We start from the raw sequence: 24,700 nt of genomic DNA on the forward strand, positions 1-24,700 counted from the left end.
TCGAACCCAACTATGACTTGACTAAATTCTAATTATCCAAGCTCCTGCCTCATTCTGCAAATGCACCTGTTTCTCTAACAGCACCATCATCCCACTCGATCCTGCGAAACCAGACACTACCACTCTAACAAACCTTTTCCGTATCCTCGGCCGTAGCGACTCCACCGATGATCACGACAACACAAATGAAAGACGAGCCAACAAATATCGCTCGCTGAGCTGCAACGATTGCAATCGAAAGTTTTGCCTTGATTATGACTTACCAACGTGTAAAGATGCGAAAGAGGAGGATGTATTTACTACATGTTTCCGTACGACATACCCCTGCTTGTCTTGCAACTTGTGCTGACCAACCGTTCGGGTATGCAGAGAGGGACTCCAGGAAAGACGAGGCCATTGTGTTCATTTTTATAATTGCTACAAGCGGACTGCTTGCATGGGCTGTCTTCAAACCATGGGTACAGAAGTATCTCGAGGCATGTCAAATAACCTTGTCCTGGCCATCACTGACATCCCCAGCTTGCATTAAGGCTAATACGTCGATAGGCAGCAAGGGAACGGCGGTCATACATCCCTGTGTCTGAAAATGCGGACCGATAATGTTTGCCCTGCTACTAAGCCTCTTCTAGATATCCATAATGGGTATAGTAGCTACCTTCTACGGAACACTTCAAGACTCACTGTATATTTTTACACTCATAGTTACGAAATTTACGCTTGTGGAAACGCCTTACAAAGCTGCTCTAAAGACTTAAAATAGCTACGGTAGTAGCTTCTGTGTGACACCTACAAATTGACAGGTCTTGTCAGCAGAAGTCATGACATTTTTGCGTAATGCAGACGATGAGCTGGAACCCAGGCATGCTCAAATGTCTGCTTTGAATGATAAGATAGGCCGATAGAGTAGTTCAGAGCAAGTTCCTTATCCTGAACCCAGAGTCAGTCGCCACTACCAATGTACATTAGTGGCACAACGCCAGCTAAGTCATATCAATACATCTATTTTGCAAACCAGCGGCTTTTCAAAATGCTGGAAACATTGCAAATGTACGGGTCTTAACGGTGCCGATGGCAGGGGTTCCTTGAGGGAAAATGTACTGTATAGGAAGTCGCTCGGCTTGAATGGAATAGATACCTGATGAATCTAGGGTACATTCTATTGATGAGATGTAAACTGCCAACTCCGACACATTCACCATCATGCACACGAGAAATTTTTTTGCGATGAGCCCAGCACTAGATGGCTCTACGAGGTAAGGGTCAGGTCTAGTGGTCTTATTTGAGTATAATCTCCACCAGTCAAGAACAGGTTGCGGACTTGGTACCCACAATCTAGACAACTAAATTCTTCCAAGGCCATGAGTATGTACTACAGTATCCAAGGCTAAAAGTGCATGACGCGAGGTTTCAGAAATCACTATCGAATTAGAAAGTAGCCCTGATGAACGCTCTAGGCACTCTTCGCTTGTACAGCTGGACCAGATGGGCAAAGCTACCAATTACACAGCGGGTCTCGGACATCACGGCACAGGATTCGGAAAATTTTGCCATGCTACACTTGGTGTACCGTAGACAGGCCCAGGATGTAGGGAGAAATGTTACCTAAACAGGACCAGTGTCCGCCACCGATCCTTTCATATTACATAAAGTATATGGTACGCATCTCCTTAGCACCACAGCAATACTCTGTGCCTACCTACTAATTAATTGCAAATACTTGGTCAGCTCTTCCACTGGGGTATCAACCCATCTACTCCGATTAACGCTATCCGGTAGTATGTGATTCCCCATTAACGATGAACTGAAATTTAAGAAGAATAAGTCCGAGTCAGCTCAAACTTTAATCTCCATTAGTTCAAATCTTTGACTCGGATCCATGATCATGTGCAGCCTTGCTATTCCGTTTCTGGGGCTAGTCTACTGTCATTGAGCTGGGTCTCCAATCAAGGTAGCCGTTGAGCCGGTAATTCCATGAATTGCTTCCGCTGTTTTACATGGCAGTACCCTGGAACCATTTACAGACCTGCAGATAAACCTGACCTTTTCCTCTCTATTTCATAGGTGCTCTACTACTTTTCTTCCCTGCCTCCCGTCTCTTCCTCACACTGTGCACACTCTCCGACTGTGATACGCCATACTAGTACTTCCATCACCTAATCATACGTTTCCTCTCTATATCTCTATCCCCCGTATCTCGGGCGCTTGCCAAGTCGGGATTGAAATACAGGGAAAAGAGAAGAAGAAAAGTGCGGTATCACTCTCTGTACAGAGTTCACAGGAGGTTAGAAAAAGGATTGTCTCAGTAGGAGACCTGTCGTTCTGTGGAGGGCTAGCCGTAAGAGTCTTGGACGTTTCCAAAGATAATGGTATTGACACAACAGAGAAGACAACCTGCCTCGGACGACCAGTTTCCAACCACTCAGCTATTCCTCCTAGGTATGTGAAACAATTCAAACTCCTCTTCTCTTCGTTTCATTTGTTACCTTCGATGTTCTTTTCTGACTTACAAGTACTGATGCTTGTTTGACTACAGCAATATGTCGTGTTGCGGAGCCTATTGCCTTGACTTCCATCTTCCCATACTCATGGGTGATGGTCAAGGACTTCAATGTGGCTAATGGATCCGATGCTTCCTTCTTTGCTGGTATACTTGTCTCGGCCTTTTCACTAGCCGAAGCGCTCACCGGTATGTTTTGGGGAAGCCTCTCAGATCGTGTCGGTCGCAAACCTGTCCTGCTCTCCGGTTGCGTCGGAACCATGGCATCCCTTCTCATTGTCGGCTTCGCGACGAATTTTTGGGTAGCTCTCTTTGGTCGGGCCCTCGGGGGCATTTTAAACGGAAATATCGGTGTCATCCAGACTATGGTCGGCGAACTAGTCAAAAGACCTGAGCATGAACGTATGATTTTTCCTACCACATTACTTCCATGGCTGGAACCTTAGCTGACGGTCAATTGCGTAGCTCGAGCTTATGCTGTTATGCCATTTGTTTGGTCAATTGGCACAATTATTGGGCCAGGTATGTATTAAGGGCACTGGTCGACTAAACAACATAGCGGAAGATGTTAATACTGTATACCATGGCAGCTATCGGAGGGTTACTTGCAAAGCCTGCTGAAGGTTTCCCTTCCTTGTTTTATCGTGAAGGTCTCTTTGGCAGATTCCCTTATCTCCTGCCGAACCTTGTTTGTTCTGTCTTACTCCTTCTCAGTATCTTCTTCAGCTGGCTCTTCCTGCAAGAGACTCATCCCGATATGCAGCCTTGTACTGCTACCGAAAATCTCGACGGCAGATCCGCAGAACGCCCTCTTTTGGCGACTGCTGGGGCGACCGCCAATGCAGGAGCGGACCTACGAGCCGAATCATACGGCACTTTCAACCAGGTACACCTATACGACGAGGAGGATTGGTTGGTACGGGCAGACGGTTCAAGGCCTGAGAAAATTCCACAAAGACAAACCATCTTCACGAAACGAGTCACGATGCTCATCGTTGCATTAGCGATTTTCACTTATCACTCTATGACTTATGACCATTTATTGCCTATTTTTTTGCAGGACAAGACTTTACGGGACGTTCCTACTGTTGGAAACTCGATATTGAAGTTCCCCGGCGGTGTTGGTCTCTCAACCAGAACAGTCGGCTTAATCATGTCTACCGACGGCATCATTGCTCTCTTCATTCAAAGCGTCATTTTCCCTGCATTGGCACATTATTTGGGGGTGTGGAGACTTTTCGTGATTGTGACCATCCTTCATCCGGTGGCTTATTTCATGGTTCCATTCCTGATTTTTCTCCCTCGCAGTCTGTTGTTCTTCGGCATTTATGGATGTTTAGTCGTTCGCAATATCCTTGCAATCATTGATTACCCCGTCTTGTTGATCCTTATTAAGCAAGCTAGCCCTTCCGACTCTGTCTTAGGAAAGATCAATGGCCTTGCTGCTTCCGCTGGAGCTGCTTCTCGCACTATCGCCCCGCCTATCGCTGGTTATTTGTACAGCACCGGTGCGGAACTTGATTGTACTGCACTCGCATGGTGGGGAAGCACTCTAGCCGCAATCGTCGGTGCCGTGCAGCTGTGGTTCATGGAGCGAAAGAAACACTCGTCCGCTACAATCCAGCCAGCCGCCCCCTGCCACTATCTGCCAAATGAGGCCCACCCTCGGAGAGACGCCGTCCATATCATAGTTACAGGTACTGATGTTGGCACGCCGGATGCCTAATGATATAGGGGATGAACAGACGGTGCCGCAGACAACGACTGGATGATTATAAGGCTGAGGGGTACTCACCGAGAACTCCTCAACCAATTGACTGGCTCTATGCAACATGCGGTGAAGCAGTACATACATACTTTTTCTCACTTTCTTTTATTGTCTCTCTCCTAGACTTGTGATCATATTTGAAGGGCAAAAATTTCTGGAATTTGTTTGTTTGCATGGTGTCTGGGCGTTCTATGTTTTACGTATGAGTCCGAATAATGTCATTTTTCCATAACGTCCGTTCGCCGATAAGCCGATAAGGATCGAGAGCTAATCCAAAAAAGAAAAAGAAAAAGAAAGAAAGGTAATCCTTGACTAGCTCCTGTCTACATTTATCATTACCTTTAAATTGATGGGACACCCAAGGTGCGCAAGGCCTTCTTCTGTTTAGCCTACTAGATAGACATCACGGACAAGTATATAAAATGGGCCTCCTTCAAAGATACTAAAGTCCTCGTCGTGGAGGTCGAACTTGCTGGAAGTCTCCGTAAGCTTAGGAGATTTAGTAATACCAGTGAGTAAGTTGTCAGTTGCGCTAAATGTGTAATAGGGTCTCCGCTGAGGTATTGGGGAATGGCGTTGTGGTTGCGTGAGTCCATCACAGAATCACATATATCGCCTACACCCTTGGTTGGGTGAGATATGTACATTAACATGTCAACAAATTCCCGGACGGCTTGATGATAATGCGGCGCTTGCCTCGGTTCCAATGGGGCATCATCAAGATTAGCCTACAACTGGTCCAATGATTCGAGAAGGTAGCCAGATAGAAGGGCTGCTAGCCAGCTTACTTTAATCGACTATGTGATAAGGGCGCCATAACAGTAGCGTAGGTGGAGAGGTGGAGTACAGTAAGCAGGTTAGCCTCAGTGATAAAGAAATAACGCAGATCGACACTATTCTGCCTCAGTTGTGACAAACATACATGGTTGTGGAATCCTCCTATAAGGCGCAGGGAGACTATCGTTGTTAGAGTGGTGGGGAGGCCCCATGTAGATATTGCCAGCTCAAGATAAAACCTCAATATCATAGGTGTTTACCCTAGGGCGGTGAGAATTTTGTAAATTTTTACCGCCCTCCCGAAAACCATACTATACCTATATGGGAATAGCTTTGTTTACAAACATCCCGGCAACAGGCGAAAATAATAAACTCGGGGTTGGACTTGCTCTCATTCTCAATGTTGTGTCATATGGGCCTCTTACGCCTTGCACATATACCGCTCTCGTATATCGCGCTTTAATCTGGTCTGGCTTCCAGAACAGTTACTCTACCTGCTATTACACTTCTTCGACCCATTACCCCTTTGTCATGTCCACACCTCTGTCTCCCTTAACATCCTCGCGCCAGAATTCACAGCCCTTTTCCCCAGGAATTAGCGGTCTGGTCGCGCAGGAGGATGTCGTTGATCATATTGTCGCGCCGAAAGATAGTCTAGAGAATGGCTTTTCGAGCCCGAGAAAATTGGTGGATGATCTGAGCGCAGATACTGAAAGGCGTCAGAGCTATACTGCTACGCAACAACCGAACGAGCAGGACCTAGATTACGATAACACTGATCCCATATTACCACCTAGCTCGCCATTTCAGTATGAGGCTAGGGATGATACAGTCGACTTCCAAATGCTCCGGAGCCAACAATTGTCGGCGACCCCCAGGAAACGGTCCTACGAACATGTGCCCGAGGACGACGCGTTTGACGATAGATACAGGAAAGGCACAGCTCGAAGAGATATGCCCGATATCAGTGTCTATGCCGATGAGGATGTTAGCATCAACAATGAACAAAGCAGCAGAGAAAGTGCTGGACAAGAGATTGGAAACAGTCTAATGGAAGAAAAGCACAACGAAGGAATGAGCACTGTGATTCACGAGAACAATAGCAATGATACTTCAAACGACAAGGAGGATACAAGCTTGCACGAAGAAGACGATGATATGATTGACGACACAAATGACTCCATGGATGAAACTTGTCTCAGCACGTTTTCCGCTGTTACCAATGTGGACATGACAACATTTGCACATCTTCGGGGCGACTCTCCGTTCAAGGCCGGTCAACCTAGTAAGCTACACGGTGATCTGGACGGAAAGGATGAACCAGGAACTCCTACCACTACTAGAAAATCCCCCAGAATAAGCGGCTTGGTTGATTTTGGCTCACCCACGCCGAGAAAAAGAGATGCAAGGGTTAGCATAAATCCAAGCGAGACTCCCAACTTGCTTGACTTATCAGACCAGCCCAGCTTCTTCCCCCGCAAACGCTACAGCATGCAAAATGAGCGATACTCTCCGTCACGGCGATCGCCATTAAGGACTGTCCGGGAACCAACCAGGTCTCCTGCAAAAGTGTCATTACTCGACTTTGATCTTCCTGCTGCTCCAACCCCCCGGTCCATCCCTTCAGTGACACCACGGGAACTAGAGTCCCTGAAGTCCGGTTTTCTTTCGGAGATTTCTTCTCTCAAAGCTACGCTCAGTGGCAAAGAGGCGGAAGTCGCTAGTCTTAAGCAGGCTGTTGCAGACGCCGAACGGCGTGTTGGGGAGACATCAGAGGAGCTTCGGAATGAAGCTGCCCGGAGGGAGACCCTAGAAATTGAACAGGCTGAGTGGCAGAGAAGGGGTCAGGAGATGGAAGATGTCTTGCAATCTGTCAAGGCTGAAATGATGGAAGGTGAACGGGAGAGAGAAAAATTGATGAGAAGAGCTGAGGAAATGGAGAAGAGCAAGGAGAAGTTAGAAAGTAGGGTGGTTGAATTAGAGACACAATTAAGCTCGGCTCGCAAACCAGCGTCGAACGATATGGGTTCCTCTAAAAGTGCGCAATACGGCAAGACTGCTGAGGAAACGGCAAAGGAGGTTCAAGACGCTGTTGAGAAGGTTGCTCGTGAGCTTCACACGTTGTATAAGAGCAAACATGAGACCAAGGTAGCTGCCCTGAAGAAAAGCTATGAGGCACGTTGGGATAAACGACTGCGAGAAGCCGAGAACAAATTAAAAGCGGCTTATAAAGACAATGAGCGACTCAAGGCTGAGCGTGATGCAGCTCTTTCGGAAGTCTCTCAGCCTGATATCAGCATGATCACGCGGGAGAAGGACGAGCATGAAGCAGAGAAACGTGTCCTAGAGGCTCAAATCAAGGGATTACAACAGGAGCTGGGTGCACTCAAAGATGACAGTGAACGGTTGCACCATGAGCTGAAAATCGAACGGGCTGAGAAAGGCGAGCTTGTCGCCGCTGTGGATGAGTGGTTAGCAATCCAGCAGAATCAGCCGTCTATACAGGATGGTCCCCAGTCCCCGAGACCACAGGAAGATAATTCGCCCGAGCCAACCCCAATTGAGGTTGCACCGGAGGACTTCAGACAGAGCATTAGCCGCAGCAGTTCAAGCAGCATACGTCCCCCAAGCACGGGGTCTAGCAACGGCGAAAAGAAGATACCAAGGATTCCAGCACCGGGAAGCCGACAGGCCCGCGGGAATAGTGGAGGAAAGTCTGGTATTGCTGTCTTCACCCCAGGTCGCAGTGGTATCATGGGTTCGATTGAGCGAATGGGTCGCGGTGGTGTGTGAGAATTGAGAGTTGCTGGTAGCAGTCTTCTCTATTTACCTCTGTCTTGATGATTTTCCTTTCTGTTCTGTATATTTTCTCTTCCATGTGTTCTTCTCCGGACTTTACTTTGATGACGATCATGTCTCTTTATTCCCCACGGGCGGTGCACTGTGTGAACTGGTCCTCTGTTTGCTAAATCTGTGCTTATTGTTGTTTTCGACATTGTTACGATGGGTTTAACAACCTATTGGTGAATAAAATCGATTCTTGATACATAGCCACGAGCAACTTCCCGATTTTATATGATCTTCAGGAAGTTGACGCTCTTATCTTGTCAGACTATGCAGGTATTACTATATGGAGATGGTCATCTCATTGAGCTGAGTTGTTTTCGTATATACTATATAACGAGCGCAGATTAGCGTATTGGTCGAACAGTAAGACATGCTGACAGGCTGGATGCCCCTTCCGCTCCAAAACAAACATATACATATATATATACTAGTATATAAACCATCTTAGAGCCAATGCCATCCCTGGCCCTATGTATAAACAGCGACCAAATATCGTAGACACATAGTGAACCTCTAACTAGTTCGACGGCCCCCTAGATGAGAGAAATACATAATTACCACCAAGTTGGAGCATCTGATTGGATATGTATCCTATACGCTTAAATGCCGTACGAAACTACTCCGTTAATATCCCCTCTCTCAATTTGGGCATTAATGACACGATCCCCCTCTTCTACTGCATACCCCGCGATCTCAACGAAGGACACTATGTATGTGGATGACTTCATACGTGACAACCCATCCTTATAGGCTACTAGGTAAGGACCAGGAAGATCGGGTTACCGCGAACGTGGGGTGGCAGCTACCTACGTCGGACCGCCTGGCCCAGCATCGGGAAGATGTCCGACTTTACTCGTGACCCAGTTACACACTAGTGAGCTACAGAATGTTGGGATGAGGGATTAAAAGGAGCACCGGCAAGGACATGCGCTAAGAATTAAGTTTGATTGTCGACCTGCTTGCTCTGACTCAGTCAGACATATTGGTGGCTTGAGCAATGCTCAATATTCTCTCATCCATCTTGTTCGGTTCGTTGTTCATCGCTCGCTCTCTTAGGATTGGGGGTTTAAGGGAAGTGAGAGGCGACGAAAGAAGGATCCAGGGCAACTGAAATGAGGGAATTTAATCAATTGGATTGACCGATCGTAGACTTCAAGTTATTGTTGCCTGTGGTCCAGACGTTATTCGTTACGTACATAGTATCTTCGAGTCTTGGCGCTGTCTGGGGAAGTATCGTGATCTTGGTTCTTGGTTTCCCCCGGCTTGGGATCAAAGAAATTTTAGTCACTTTACGGGGCCGCGCCTGGGGAGCCTGGGGTAGTTGGAAAATTTTAGACCAGTGCCTGGGTGCCACCTTTCTAGCGACTTCGGCGCGGGAAGTAAAATTTTGGAGAAGGGGATATTAGAACCTGGACAATGTCATTAAAATGATAATGGTAATAAGTAGTACAACACTTTCGGAGAGGCTCCATTATTCCGAGCACTTTCAGGTGGTCATTGGAGAAACTATTCCCGAAGAGTCGGTAGCCCGCGTTCCCACGTTCGCCTGGGATAATCCAGTCACTGTCATTGGTGCTCCCCGTACCAGAGATGGTTAAGCCCACCTAGTCCCACTTTGGTATCCGCTGGGGTAGTATCGATTGGTCTTGGTTCTAGTGAAAAAAAAAAAGAAAAAAAAAAAAAAACCCTCGTTAAAGAAGCCCCCCCGCGAATACTGTGGACTCAATGTATTTACCTCCGAATTATGGAGTCTGGCTCGTGACACTCGGAAATTGTTATGATGACCATTTTTGCTCCCGTTTCAGTTGCATAACCAAGGAAGTTGACCTTCCACCTGCCATTGATAGTGATTCATGTCAAAAAGAAAGTGCAACGTATCGGCAGTCAACAATTAGTCCTTAGCTCTCTGACTGACGGCATTTGATGCGTCCCTAGCACTAGGTAGGACTTCATGTAAGTATGTAGTATGTATTCCGTACATTGCATAGGCATAGGCCACTTGATCAGCTTCCCAAATGATGTGATGACGACACCGTGCGCCCCCTTCTCTTGCTCTTCCATCCAGACCATCAAAGATTCCTCCGAGTATCGCTAATAATGACTAATCTTACTTTCACCCTGAACTTACGGAGTAAAAACCATTGGCACTAGTTCCTGTGCATGTCACCTGCTCAGTTTCTGAACTGCTGGCGTCGAAGGTCCCTGGGTATGTGATTGGCTCTCTGGAATCAACGCTGCCTTCACTGTTACTGAATACCGACGGAAAGGGGCCATGTTTTTTTTTCCTCCGAGTACCTGAGATTATTCCGTTCGTCGGCACAACGGTTGACATCGACCACGCACCATTTACCAGAACGATCAAGTCTCACGTGCAGCTGAGGAGGCTTGTTTTTAGCCCTAGAGGATTAGAAGAAGTGGGATTCTATTCGATGTTCCAAAGTTCTTATTCCCCACATCCCTGGAATCATTATAAAGAATAAAACAAAAATAATCCCTAATAATAAAAAATGGTGACCAAAAATTTACCTCTTTTTTCTTCTTATTTTTTTTTAAAAGAAAAAAAAAAAAAAAGAAAAAAAAAAGAAAAAAAAAAAAAAGAAAAAAAAAAAGAAGAGAGAGAGAGAGAGAGAGATCCTTTTGAGACAAGACATTCTTTGAATAGTTACTATTATACAAGGCATAGCAAATCCGCAATGTGAAATTCTTCCTTGTTGTGATATGCAACTTCAACGTCTAGAACTTGAGCTGCCGCCCCCTTCTAGCGGCCCGCGTCCTGATGTCCATTTGCGCTTTTTATACTATTATATCTGGTATTATTATCATTATTATATAACGTAATCCACGGGCGAGCGGCCATCCCGGGCGAGCGGCCACGTCAACCAATTTCAACCACGCTTGAAGAATCTATATATTTCAACCACCAACTATGCCACCAAAAGCAGCCAGAAAGCTAAAAGATTCTATTGAACAAGAAGGTAGAATTCTACTAGCAATTTCAGCTATTAAAAAACAAGAAATTCGCACTATAGCTGAAGCAGCACGTATCTATAATATTCCACGTACTACCCTTCGGAGACGCCTGAATGGCCATACTTTTCGAGCCGAAACGCGCGCCAATGGCCATAAATTGACTCAAAATGAGGAGAATTCGCTGGTACACTGGATTCTATCGCTAGATCAGCGTGGAGCACCTCCTCGACCTGCTCATGTACGAGAAATGGCCAATATCTTACTTTTAAAGCGTGGTTTTAGTGATACTCCTACTACTGTTGGTGAAAACTGGGTATATACTTTTATTAAACGCCGTGAGGAGTTAAAAACTCAATTTTCTCGCCGCTATAACTATCAGCGCGCTAAATGCGAGGATCCTAAGCTTTTACGTGAGTGGTTTGAGCGCGTACAAATCACTATAATGCAGTATGGCATTCAACCGGACGATATCTACAACTTTGATGAAACTGGCTTTGCAATGGGCTTGATATCTACTGCTAAAGTAGTTACTCGAGCTGAGTTAGCTGGTAGACCTTTTCTTCTACAGCCAGGGAACCGGGAATGGGTCACTTCTATTGAGTGTATTAGCTCTAGGGGGCCTCTTCCACCTTGCCTTATCTTCAAAGGCAAAGTCCATATTGAGGGCTGGTACGAGATGGGTCTACCATCAGACTGGCGTATAGAAACGAGTGCAAATGGCTGGACTACCGATGAGATAGGTCTACGTTGGCTGCAGCAGCTATTTATACCTTTTACTGCTGGCCGTACGGTTGGTCGATATCGGCTTTTAATACTCGATGGTCACGGTAGTCATTTGACACCTCAGTTCGACGATATATGCAGTCAAAACGATATTATACCACTCTGTATGCCTGCGCACTCATCTCACCTACTTCAGCCGCTTGATGTAGGCTGCTTTGGCCCCCTAAAACGCGCGTACGGACAGCTGGTTGAGAATAAGATGAGATTAGGCTTCAACCACATCGATAAACTTGACTTTCTTGAAGCCTTTCCTCAGGCGAGAGCTCAGATATATACTACTAGTAATATCTGCAGCGGTTTCTCAGCTACTGGTCTTATTCCTTTCAATCCTGAGCGTGTATTATCTCAGCTGAATATTCAGCTAGAAGCAACACCTCCAGGTAGTAGACCTAGTAGTAGGTCTACTAATTCAGTGCCTAAAACGCCTCATAATCTAAAGCAACTACAAAAACAGGAAACTACACTGAAGAAGCTGCTTAGAGCTCGTACAAAGAGCCCTGATTCGCCTACTAAGATTGTGATAAAGCAGCTTTTCAAAGGCTATGAACGAGCTTTAAATGAAGCTACTATTGCAAAGCAGGAAGCCAGAGAACTACGCGCCGCGCATGAAAGAATGCTTAAAAAGAAAAAGCGCTCTACTAGACAGCTGCCTATAGAATCAGGCGCTTCAGTTCAGGAAGCTCAGGAGCTTATACAAGGCAGAAATTCTACTGTAGAGCCTATAACTACTGCCTCAGTAGATATAGGCGCTCCGGTAGAAAGCCAGCGTGTACGTGCTCCACCAAGGTGTTCTGGCTGTAATATACTAGGACATAAAATTACTCAGTGTCCTAATCGTCAGACTATTTAAATTTTTTATAGAAATGCACATTTTTCGGTGTTTTGAATAGCTTCATTTCTAGGAGGTGCGTAGAGTTCTGGTGTGGTGGCCGCTCGCCCGGGATGGCCGCTCGCCCGTGGATTACGTTATATATTATAATTATCATTTTCTTTTACAAAGCAAATAGGTACACAGAGCCGTGGGGTTATCCCTCTTGAGTGGCTCATTATTCCTGCAACAAGCTGGAAATGTTTTTCCTGTTAGGATCTGGATCGCGTTGCTGTTCCATAACTGGCAAGGGTGGACCATTCACCATACGGAGTAGGATGTACGTACTGCTACCGGGTTTGGCCTCCTCAAAAGCCAAGTACTATAGTTGTTACTAAGTAGACTCGTGAAAATCACGGGGACCGTGAGCAGTAAAGCACAGCAAATAGAAAGAGAAATCCTATGATCTTCATGGACCATTCTCCTGATAGATGGTACCGGTCCACTTTCACGGCAAATTAATTTGGTCGTCCATATCTAGCGGGTTTTCTTGCGGGATATCCAAGCGATGATCGTCCCCATTTAGTACCATCAATGCCTGTCCACTGTCCAGTGTCCAGACGCCAAGGTCCCTTCCTCTAGGGGTCTAGTTTTTATGAGAGACAAAATAATGTGAATAAACATGTGAGTTGTACATTCTCAAAGCCTATTATGGATCCCCAAATGACCAGAGATTGTCCCAGCCAGGGTCAACCTTTTGTTTGATGGAATAATCATCGCGGACCTCGGCCCGTGGGAGCATACATCCTTAGACCGGCCTGTAAATCATCCTGTCGTTGAACCGGTCCGTGATCCAAGCTACTCTGCTGGTCAGTGATATCTCAATCCCATGGAGCTGCCAGTCAAAGCAAGAACGAGGTGAGGGTATCCTAGTAACAAGCATATTTCCTTATCAAGTAAGATGCTCCTGCAGAGTGGACAGAGAACTTTAACAAACGGGAACCAAATGGAATCCAGATTGCTATTATTGTTAAGGAGACCAGTTAAAAGAAGAGAAAAGAATAATTATTATTAAAAGATATTTTCAAGATGCTCGGAATTTTTTCCGGGCACAGCACTTCACCCAAATGACGCACCTGTCCTTTGACCTTTTAGTTGGCAACCTTCAAAGTTGGCCACTGCAGGAGGACCAGTCAGGGCAAATCAGCGTGCCGGTTGACCATGGACCAATGTTGCGAGGTTTTAGTAACGTGACCGGGCCGAGGGACGCTATTCGGGTCTTGTTGGCGCCGCTGCAAGGCGTAGACAAGTGGAGAACGATGAATCCTCACTTCGCAGGATGGATAGACCGTAGGTATCCGGAGGACTTACCATCGGGAGTGGAAACGGCTGCGAGGAGTGGAGTAGCATTCGGACCGTCATTGGGTGGATATGTGGGGAGGGTACAGTAAGCAGTTGCCGACCACTGGCTCAAAGCGCGCGCTCTCTTCAGCAGTACTCCGTAACCAGTGATGGAATCTTCCCCCCCCGTTTCCACCCACCCCGCCGACCTTAGGCCGCCCTAATCCCATTAGTTCAAGCGTGAGGTAAATACCTATCCACAATTGAGGCTAGCGTCATTTCGGTGGAAAATGGATGGATGACCGATTAGTATTGAAACCCTCTGGATTCATGGATGGAGTCCGTTGGTCACGGTCTGGGGGAGGCAACACAATCACAGTGTGGATCTGGGGGCATCCATCGCCAACCCCAACGCCAACGCCTCCTGACCAATTTGTTGGTGGACGTGTTGCATATTGGTTCAACTACTTAAACATTCCTTTTCCCCATCCCCAGGTCTCGCCTCTTCTTTTCGTCCCCTTGGACGAAAAAGGTTTGATCGTGGTACCCCAGTTACCAAAACTTATATATAAATAAAATTTTATAAAAAAAAACAAAAAACAAATTAAACGAAAGGTCCTCTCCACTCTTGACTCTTTTGATTCGGTTTAACAGTTTTGGAATTGTGTTCTCTTCCTTCTTTTTCACTATCATCCTTTTTCCCTCTTCTTACCATATCGGTCCTTTCTCTTATAGCATTACTCTATATGAGCTGAAACTCCCCCGCGGCTCCTTTAACACGATAATCTATCCAGTTGATGGATCTTTGGCGTTAACTAAAACCGCACACTTCACAATGACTAATCTCACTGCCTCGCCATCATCGAGTAACATGGCCGAGAACGAGGCCAAGGGGAAGCGAAAGGCTTCGACGGCGGGCCTCCCTGCCAATGCCCGGCCCGTAAAACGGAGGGCATCGAAGGCATGCTGTTGCTGCCGCGCTCGGAAAGTTCGTTGTGACGTGGTTGAAAATGGCTCTCCTTGTACGAATTGTCGCCTGGATCAAGTAGACTGCATTGTCACCGAGAGCAAGAGGAGAAAGTTCGTCCATGCCGAAAACATGACCCGTTTGCCTCACTCGTCGCAGAATCGCGGGCTAACATCAAGTGCGCTACTTTGCCACTTTCCAGGAAATCACGTGTTGAGGTTGACAACCCCAACCACCAGCTCTCTCAATCGCCCGCGGAGGCTCCCGAAGACGGAAGTCTTCTACGGAGACTCAGTGAATGCCACGGGCTTTCGGATGTTGCCCCAGCGTCGCCTTCCCAGCGTTCCGTAGATCTGGACCAGGGGCAACATATGCCACATCTCCTCTGTTCGTATTTCCCTGCGTCCCTGAGGAATGAGACTCATTGAGTGTAAATTATACACGTTTATACTGATATGATCGACGTACATAGATCAGAGCCAAGTCAGCAGAATTGGTGCTGGGCCTGAACGATATCGAAGAAGAATGGCGCCCAACCCTGCAGTGCCTGCCACCATGCCTTTGCATCACGTCACCTCGCAGATCCAGCAACTACTGGATCCTTCTTTCGCCAACGCCAGATCTGGAGGCATCATTTTGCCCGATTATATTCGAGGATTGCCACCTCGCTTGCAGAAGGAGGACATCGATTATCTGGCAATGAAAGGAGCCTTGACGGTGCCTGATGTGGGACTGCGGAATGAGCTGCTCAAAGCCTACATACATTATGTCCACACGTACATGCCCCTCTTAGATTTGGAGGACTTCCTGCAGACTATCGCGCAGAATGACGGAATTCGCCGGATGAGTCTTCTTTTATTTCAGGCCGTAATGTTTGCCGGTACTGCCTTCGTTGACCTGAAGCACCTTCAAGCCGCCGGATACTCAAGTCGGAAGGCAGCCCGAAAATCATTCTTTCAACGCGCCAGGCTTTTGTACGACTTCGACTATGAGGTGGATCGGATTTCGCTTGTACAGTCCCTGCTGTTGATGACCTACTGGTACGAAACCCCAGATGATCAGAAGGACACCTGGCATTGGATGGGTGTCAGCTTGTCTCTAGCACATACCATCGGTTTGCATCGTGACCCGGGTAATTCTCGGATGGATGTTCGACGCCAGCGAATGTGGAAGCGTATATGGTGGAGCACCTACACTCGTGATCGCCTAATTGCCCTGGGAATGAGACGTCCCATGCGTGTCAAGGATGATGATTGTGATGTTCCCATGTTAACCCTAGACGATTTCGAATTCCATCCCTTTTCACCGGAGATTGTCAGTATGGTGGGCAACTCGGAAGTTCTCCAAAACGTGAGCCATCAGAAAGAGCTCGCCCTCATGTTCATTGAGAAGGCGAAGCTATGTCTCTGTGTCAGCCACGTCCTTTCAGCACAATATTCCGTGCTCAGCCATAAGTTCGGTGGTACAATGGAAACGACTATGATGTTGGTTCCGAAGAAGTCGGCGGCAGAGACATTTGAGGTTCGGCGCTGCGATCAAGAGTTGGAAGATTGGCTGGCACATCTTCCGTCGGAGATTCAATACGCTCCTATGGCCCCAGCGAAGCTAACCGAGGCACAAGAAGTCCTGCATTCCCATAGAGCTCTCTTAAAGATGGTCTACTTGACCACGTCAAGCGCGTTACACCGTCCTCAAGTTCTTCCTGCCATGCCTTTTCCCTCCACGGACGCAGAGTTACAAGACATCTCTCGAAATAAGGTTCGATTTGCTGCGGTCGAGATCACAAACATCGCTCAAGACCTACACGCCTTGGATTTAACTCGCTATTTCCCTACGACCGGTGTGACCGTGCTCCTACCTGCAGTTATCATTCATCTTCTTGATATCAAGTCCAGTGACCCCAATGTCCGGATGGTTAGCCTTCAACGGTTTTACCAATGTATGCGTATTCTTCAGCGCCTGCGAGAGATCTACGCATCGGCCGACTTTGCCACGTCATTCTTGGAGGCCGCGATCCGCAAGGCCGGTATTCAACTCACAGTAGCACCGCAAGACGTACAATCACGAAACAATTGCACATTTGACTCCGTTCGATTGAATACATTGACGCCGCCTCCGGATTCCCTAGCACAGAAGATCCCCGACTTGACATACCCCAAAACCAGCGGCACCCGACTAGCTGGTGAAGCTGCAGAGGCCTCCGGATTCGCCTCTACGCCGCCACCCTCAGACGGAAGTGAAAATGGCAGCACCAACAACATCAACCCACACTACCATCAGGACGCTTTTGCAATTCCTAATCTAGACTCCGACCTAAGCATTAGCGAACTTATGGACTTGGCAAATGATGCGGAGGTGACTCAGAACGACTTCGACGCCTTGATCAACTTTGATGACACCGGTGCGGAATTGTTCGCTGCCGATGATGGTCTTGACCTCAATGGCAACCCGAAAGGCCAGGGATATGGTTTCAATATCGGCACAATGGACAACGTGCCGGACTTGTTCGGAACGGAGAGCAAAGGAGTTGGGTTGACCGGGTTAGGCAATGGGCAACTCCATGAGGATCGCACCTCGACAACGCTGGGCGCCAACGAGGCACCACGGGCCACCGAGCTTGATGGCATTGCCGATCTCGAAGCCGAACTTGGATTGAATCTATGACTATAGGAAGCCATGTGTTACGACTTTTTCTCTCTTTTTTTTTTTCTTTTTTTTCCCCTCAATCTCCTTCCCCTTTGTCCGGGTGATTGCGCGTGTATTTACAGGGTTGGGTGTGACTTGATCTTATATTCAGTTGGACGGTTCCAAAAGCAAAGGGTATGTACAGGATGGCGCATCATGTGTAACGGCACTCTAGGATGTGATTGAGGTCGGTTTCGCCTCCCCGTGAGAATAACTGTGTTTATATATTGTATAGAGATTATCTCGAAAAGTACATAATGAGGAATATGACAGATCGATATATGAAGGTTTTCTCTTTTCCTTTCTTTCTTTTCTTTCTTTTGTATTCGTTTGTTCGCGTGTGTTTTCCTTGACGTGCCGATTCCCTCTGCAGCACTTCGCTCCAGTCGGACCGAAAGCAGAAGTACAGCATTCCGATCGAGCCGACCGAGCCGCGGGCGAACTCCTCCAGTGGGTAGTATCATCTTTTGTGAGGCTTAGTATGCCGTGGGAATCTCGGCTTCGGTATAGGATCGACAGAGTTCTGGGACTCATGATTCTGTTCATCTAAATTTGTTCATTTCGCCCAGTAAGGGAAGCATCGTAGTCGATAAGTAGAGAGTCCTCGAGTAAAACCAAATGGATTGTTACAATCCATAAGGGTTCAACTGGCGGCTACCAGTTTTTGGCTTTTCGCTTTTTGTCGAATCTAAGAAATAGCACGAGGGAAGCTTTCAAGAATTTCGTTTTATTACCTACGCTGCATCATCAATCAAGATAGTACAGTGCTTACCGTACGCATGGACATTGGTACGTAGACCGAAGTGTGTACTCCGTAAGAACAAATTGAGGGGTAAGAGATATACATTAACCCTCTTCTGGCAGGTCATTACTTTAGTTAAAATCTAGTGAACCTTACTTCCTCTTACTACAGTCCCACTATGGACCTCCTCTTTTGCTCTTCCTGTTATCCTAACACAGTTCCCGGTTGCTCATGAATCGGCTTTTGAATGATCGCCATTGGTTCTGACTCCTCAGACCTGCGATGATTGCGGGGCTTAGGAAATACGTCGCCATGTCAAATCGATTCATCTTGCCGATCCTCTCCATTCTGGGAAGCTCCGTTCTCATCCTGCGATAAGCGATGAGAAGGCCGACGGATATAGCAGGATTCCCTGAAGCTGCCTAGAGAAAATAAGCCGTGCAAGGTGATACCGCACGCGGCCGATTATGGAGCGATCTGCAATGCTAATCTTGTCCAGACTATTCCGTGGGTTCCGTTCATGCCAAACAAGTCATGCCATGTGCCCCGAATACTACCAGGATAGGTTACTAGTCGATCTCGCAATCCAAATGTTTGTACATTGCATTCAAGGCCGCCTAATGGCTGCATACAGGCCGCCCCCCCTCCCACTATGTGGGCCACTTGTCAATGCTCGAAGTCTGCTACCTTGACGTATAAAAGTCAGAGGATATTCCTCTGATCGCTGACCTGCTCAGTAACTGACGACGTTGCGAGTGGCTCATATAAAGGTTGCTTATCGCTGGATAGCAGCTCTCCTTGCCTACGTATAGGACATAGACCAAGCGAGGAACCAGAAGTGGACTGCACTTGTAAACATGCGTGGCTACGAATTTCTCTCAGTGCTACCCTTGGTTGCAGCCAGTTGGGCCCTTCCAGGAAGTACACCGGCGTCCGTCGGTAGAAGACAGCTACCCAAGAACCCCACCGGGGTCAAGACTCTTACAACCGCAAACAATGTCACCATCCGGTACAAGGAACCCGGGGCAGAGGGCGTCTGCGAGACTACCCCGGGTGTCAAATCCTACTCTGGATATGTCGACACCTCTCCCGAGTCCCATACCTTCTTCTGGTTCTTCGAAGCCAGACATAACCCAGAAACTGCACCTATCACATTGTGGTTGAATGGTGGCCCTGGAAGCGATTCTTTGATCGGTCTCTTCGAAGGTTTGCTTGACGCTCGTTACAAGTATGCTTCTTTTAGGTCTCGGTTAACCTTTGGTTAGAGTTGGGCCCTTGCCATGTCAATTCGACTTTTGATGACTACATCAACCCTCACTCGTGGAACGAGGTCTCCAATTTACTATTCCTGTCCCAGCCATTGGGAGTCGGTATGGATTGCCGCACCCTCCCCTACTGCGGTCTTCCCATATTGACGAGGTGCTTCCCGTAGGCTTTTCATATAGTGATACGGTTGATGGGTCCATTAACCCTGTAACTGGGGTCGTCGAAAATTCGAGCTTTGCAGGAGTTCAGGGCCGGTACCCAACCATTGATGCCACTCTGATCGGTAACGGTTTCTTCCGGTCCACATGCTTCTATTTACTGATACGATAGCAGATACTACCAATCTTGCCGCAGAGGCCGCTTGGGAGATCCTGCAAGGATTCCTTAGTGGACTACCTAGCTTGGACTCTAGGGTGCAGTCTAAGGACTTCAGTCTATGGACGGAGAGCTATGGAGGGTAGGTGGTTCCCTCCTGCGAATCCTTAAACGGCCGTGATGGTTGCGCTGATAGGTTTCCTTTCGTTCGAAAAGGCACTATGGTCCTGCAGTGAGTTCTACCTGGACGATGTGTCAAAGAAGGCAAGACTAACGAACGTAGTTCTTCAATCATTTTTACGAGCAGAATGAGAGAATTGCCAACGGTAGTGTTAATGGTGTTCAGCTTAATTTCAACTCTCTGGGAATTATTAACGGCATCATCGACGAGGCGATCCAGGTATACCGTCGAAACAGCCCATAGAACATCCTCCGAACAAAGCTGCTAACGTATGCCCATAGGCCCCTTACTACCCTGAATTCGCTGTGAACAATACCTACGGTATCAAGGCTGTAAGTTCCCCCTTATGCGCATGAGATTATATCTCCTGATACTCATCACCATGAAAAGGTCAACGAGACCGTCTACAACTACATGAAGTTTGCCAACCAAATGCCAAATGGTTGCCAGGATTTGATTTCCACCTGCAAACAGACAAACCGCACCGCATTAGCTGACTACGCCCTCTGCGCCGAAGCCACCAACATGTGCAGGGACAATGTTGGTACGTTCTTTTCCCTCCTTGGAACACAAGGTATATGATTCAAAATAGTGCGGACAATAACACGAAAAATAGAGGGGCCATACTACGCCTTTGCTGGTCGTGGTGTGTATGATATTCGGCATCCATATGATGTAAGTAGAGCTTTTACTTCTATTTACACACCGCATGCAAATGCATGGTTCATTGTTGATCGAATAAGATCCCCCTAATATGGTATTAGGACCCGACTCCGCCAAGTTATTACAACAAATTTCTGGCAAAGGACTCTGTCATGGACGCTATCGGCGTCAACATCAACTACACCCAGTCCAATAATGACGTCTACTACGCTTTCCAGCAAACAGGCGACTTTGTCTGGCCCAACTTCATCGAAGACCTCGAGGAGATCCTTGCTCTCCCCGTGCGTGTCTCCCTCATCTATGGCGACGCCGATTACATCTGCAACTGGTTCGGCGGTCAGGCCGTTTCCCTCGCTGCGAACTACTCCCAAGCCGCCCAGTTCCGAAGCGCAGGGTACACGCCCCTGAAAGTCAACGGCGTCGAGTATGGGGAAACTCGCGAGTATGGTAATTTCTCCTTCACTCGCGTCTATGAGGCAGGCCATGAAGTCCCATACTACCAGCCCATCGCCTCCCTGCAATTGTTTAACCGGACTATCTTCGGTTGGGATATCGCAGAGGGCCAGAAGAAGATCTGGCCCAGCTACAAGACGAATGGAACGGCTACAGCTACGCATACACAGTCGTCCGTGCCGCTGCCTACGGCTACCAGCATGTCCAGTGTTGGTATGGCATAGCCCACATGACGAGACGGTTGAAACAATATGACGTCACGATGCATGATGCATAAATGTAAGAATGTAATATTCACGTCAATGCACATGTATATATACATACGCATAGACCGGAGTTTGTGTGGAAAGACATAGTAGCCACCCATCATTCTTTTGTCACTTCGAGACGTGCCATGAGAACCTGTGGTATGGGCGCGTATATCTGTTGCGGATTATCTTTGTTGGCCGGAACAATAACAGTCCATCTCGGCTTTCTCAGTTTACGTCAGACATTCTTATATTAAACCATTTATGACAACTGGGTGTGATTAAATACATATTTGAACATTAATTCAATGGTACATCGCAAACTGTAAACCTGAATGTACCTCGGGGTAAAATAGAGAAGTTTCCACTAAGGCTACCCAACGTGTCATCACGGATATCAACTGTTGACCTTAGTGTAAAAGCAAAATGCATTCGAATAAGCAGCAAGCGATGGACACAAGGCAAAATTAAGCGACAGACTCCCGTTTCTCCTCCTTTTTTCCAGATGTCTGTTCTTCCATAGGGATGTTACCCATGACGTCATGAGCTGTTTCGTCGGAGAATTTGAGATCTTCTTCGATATCTACATGATCCTTAATCTTGAAAAAGATGATTGGGGATGCAACCAGAAGACTTCCGAGGAGAAGACCCCAACAAGAGGCAAGCTCGGTCATGAACGGTGCCTTATCAAGGTCCAGGCTGTGGAAGGGAGTCGTTAGTATAGGTTTGAGGCATTCACTTGGGAAGACACAATTGTATGATGACTTACGCCCACATTCCCGCTGCGCCAGCGGACTGAATTCCCTTATAGAAACCAGCGAAGTTTGCCAGCTTGCGGGCGTTGTTGGTTAGTGATCCCATAAACCTGTAATACAAAGATTAGTCGTCAATTTCCCCCTCCCAAAATTTAAACGGGGCAGGTGGTGTGTAGGCGACGAGGCAAAGAAAAGGCGGTGAACTAACCAATAAGCGCAGGTTTGGAAGGCAGCATCGTAGAAGCCATAGAACATATAAAGGAACATAGGACCAACATAGCCACTATCCGACCAGTCCGTATCAAGCGGGGCGTCGGCACGAGTATACTGCCTCTGGAAGGCATAACCACCACCCCACACGCCCAATGTGAGAAGGAAAAGTAGGACGAAGTTGATCTTTGCGCGCATTGACCGAGAAAAGAACTTCATGTCCAAAGTAAAGCCGAAGACGAAGGCGCCGACCATTTGCATGAGCCAATAGAGGCAGCTGTTGAGAGACCTAGTCCGAACATTGAAATAGGCACCATTGACGCTATTGAAATGGTAACCGTAGAACCAATTGCTCGACAAAAACAGAGGGAACATTAGGACAATGTAGTAGTCACTGCGCAGGGTGTCAAGAAGACCTTTGAATTCTGATTTCCAAGAGGGATTCTTCATGACAATGACACGTGAACGGTCCGAGCGCATAATGTACTTTGAATCCGATAAACCCCATGCGAGAACGAAACCGACTGCCATAAGGACCATGAAAGCAATGTATGTGCCATCATTGACCCGACCAGCGGTAGAATGCAGATTCTGGCCCAGAGGTACCTATGCGCACGAACGGCATCATTAGTGTCTGTTCTCCTACCAAATATGAGAGCAGGATACGGGAACAAAGGAACCTACTAGGCTGCCAATCACGCCACCGAGGTTAAAGATCACCCAAAAGATGCAGATGTATTTGCCCTTTTCGTGTTCACGCGGGTAGCTCATCATGACGGCTCCCTGAGCACACCACAACAACCCAGCACAGACACCGAGCAGCGCGCCAGAAAAAACCAGGAAGCCGGCATTGGAGTTATGGTTATATGAGAGAAGCGATGCTACATAGAGGAAGTATCCAAACCCGCCAAGCGAGAGAGTCAGGCGGAGGCCAATACGATTGGCAATGGAACCAGCGAAGAAGCCTACCACGGCAAACGTACTGTATAGCGCGGTGTTGGCCTTGTTAACATCGGTTGCATCGACTTGGCCACCACCCCCAAGACCACTCACAGCATTGAACATGCCAGGGCAAAGGAAACAAACAAAGGAGACCAGAACGAGCTGGGTCATCGGGTGTGCAAACCAGGGCAGTGTTAAAGGGCCAATCTTCCAGGGCTTGTACATCCATGGCTTCCCTGTGACGGAATCCTGACCAGCCTCGGGATCCGAAGTGGCGGCAGCAAACTCCTTCTCCGCAGGATTATCATCGCCAACTGTTGAGTTACCCATTGCTTGGAGGATGCAAGACGGGAATCTCTAAGGGCTGTGATAAGAAGCTGGGTAAGAGCTTGTTGGGAGAGCAGTAGTTCACTTCAAAGCGGTCAGTATCTGAAAATGGAATGTTCAAGATCAGTCAAATGCACAATAGTGGATCAAAGAAATATTGAAAGGGGAGAAAGAGAGACAAGAATGGAGGAGAGTTTGGTGGTGGTCAAGCTTGAAAGGAAGAGGGATGAGGAAGAATGTAGGAGGAGGAAAAGGGGGGGCAAATAGGTGGAGCAAGGTAAACAGAAGGAAGAGGGAGGGAAGGAGAACTTGGAGAAGGATACACACATGAAAATAAATGAAAAAAAAAGGGAAGCTACCGGAAGCAAGTGAATGGCAGGAACAAATCGAAGGGTATCATCAATGTGTAGGCAAAAAGGAGGAGGAAAATTAGGTCGGGTGGTTTTCCTGTTTGGAAATATAAGTATTATACAAAGAATTTGGAAGAACTCAAGTAGCACAGAATGACACCACAACACGAGCGGAGACAAAACAATGGAAGGAATGTTCAATGTTTGTTGTGATGTTGGGGGATCTCAATCTGGGGTAAGGAAGAAGAGGGAAAAACGAAACAAATATGGAATATTAATAGCAGAATCCGATCAACCCCATATCTTATGTTTTACGCGGAGTATCTTAGGCTCGGGTCTTCAAAGTCGCATCCAGTCGGTGCTTGTGAACTTCAAATGATGTGTAGTTGTGGAGTGTAGTGTAGTGTAGTGTAGATAACCGGCGGATACCACCATAGATGACAACAATACTACATCTACGACTCGATAGTGGGGAGGAGAGACAAAGTCATAATTCTCGAAGAAAAGCGAAGACATGACGCACCTTGATCTAATGTTGCGTTGACCCGGTATCAGTGTTTATGCACGATATCAGACAAGACCGATAATGTCGTGGAAATTTCCTTTCCACGAGTGTTGCAATCCAAGGATAAGGAGGGAAAGAAGCAAAAAAAAAAAAAAAAAAAAAAAGAGGAAAAGAGAAGGAGAACCGAAAGAATGAACCCTATAGAAGGAAGGGTAAAGCGGAGAATCAGTCCAAGAACTGCCTAGGAATCGACAACCACAGTTCTGATCTCTTGCTCTCCACGACTCCAGTGGAAATTGC

General features: G+C 47.2%; 5 protein-coding genes across 5 annotated transcripts; 4 read left to right on the forward strand and 1 right to left on the reverse strand.

The window, feature by feature from the left end:
* Positions 1-2,363: 2,363 nt before the first annotated feature.
* On the forward strand, positions 2,364-4,223 carry AO090103000030 (uncharacterized protein; the record flags this gene model as incomplete). Its single annotated transcript, XM_023233481.1, has 3 exons — positions 2,364-2,436; positions 2,534-2,899; positions 3,121-4,223. 3 exons carry the CDS (start codon positions 2,364-2,366, stop codon positions 4,221-4,223), a joined length of 1,542 nt encoding a protein of 513 aa, XP_023093779.1.
* A 1,350-nt stretch (positions 4,224-5,573) lies between these two features.
* On the forward strand, positions 5,574-8,830 carry AO090103000029 (uncharacterized protein; the record flags this gene model as incomplete). Its single annotated transcript, XM_023233482.1, has 2 exons — positions 5,574-7,827; positions 8,775-8,830. 2 exons carry the CDS (start codon positions 5,574-5,576, stop codon positions 8,828-8,830), a joined length of 2,310 nt encoding a protein of 769 aa, XP_023093778.1.
* Positions 8,831-14,626: 5,796 nt separating this feature from the next.
* On the forward strand, positions 14,627-17,422 carry farB1 (putative C6 transcription factor (Ctf1B); the record flags this gene model as incomplete). Its single annotated transcript, XM_001826594.3, has 3 exons — positions 14,627-14,871; positions 14,961-15,145; positions 15,231-17,422. 3 exons carry the CDS (start codon positions 14,627-14,629, stop codon positions 17,420-17,422), a joined length of 2,622 nt encoding a protein of 873 aa, XP_001826646.1.
* Positions 17,423-19,042: 1,620 nt separating this feature from the next.
* On the forward strand, positions 19,043-21,287 carry AO090103000026 (S10 family peptidase; the record flags this gene model as incomplete). The annotated part of the gene is made up of 10 exons (XM_001826593.3): positions 19,043-19,391; positions 19,451-19,555; positions 19,618-19,734; positions 19,785-19,908; positions 19,983-19,998; positions 20,050-20,166; positions 20,229-20,279; positions 20,338-20,491; positions 20,564-20,622; positions 20,712-21,287. The coding sequence occupies 10 exons, from the start codon at positions 19,043-19,045 to the stop codon at positions 21,285-21,287; spliced, it is 1,668 nt and encodes a 555-aa protein (XP_001826645.1).
* A 491-nt stretch (positions 21,288-21,778) lies between these two features.
* AO090103000025 (unc-93 family MFS transporter) lies at positions 21,779-23,548 on the reverse strand (the record flags this gene model as incomplete). The annotated part of the gene is made up of 4 exons (XM_001826592.1): positions 21,779-22,010; positions 22,081-22,176; positions 22,275-22,882; positions 22,961-23,548. 4 exons carry the CDS (start codon positions 23,546-23,548, stop codon positions 21,779-21,781), a joined length of 1,524 nt encoding a protein of 507 aa, XP_001826644.1.
* Positions 23,549-24,700: the final 1,152 nt, after the last annotated feature.

This window comes from Aspergillus oryzae, chromosome 8 (assembly GCF_000184455.2).
Source record: "Aspergillus oryzae RIB40 DNA, chromosome 8".
NCBI lineage: Eukaryota > Fungi > Ascomycota > Eurotiomycetes > Eurotiales > Aspergillaceae > Aspergillus > Aspergillus oryzae.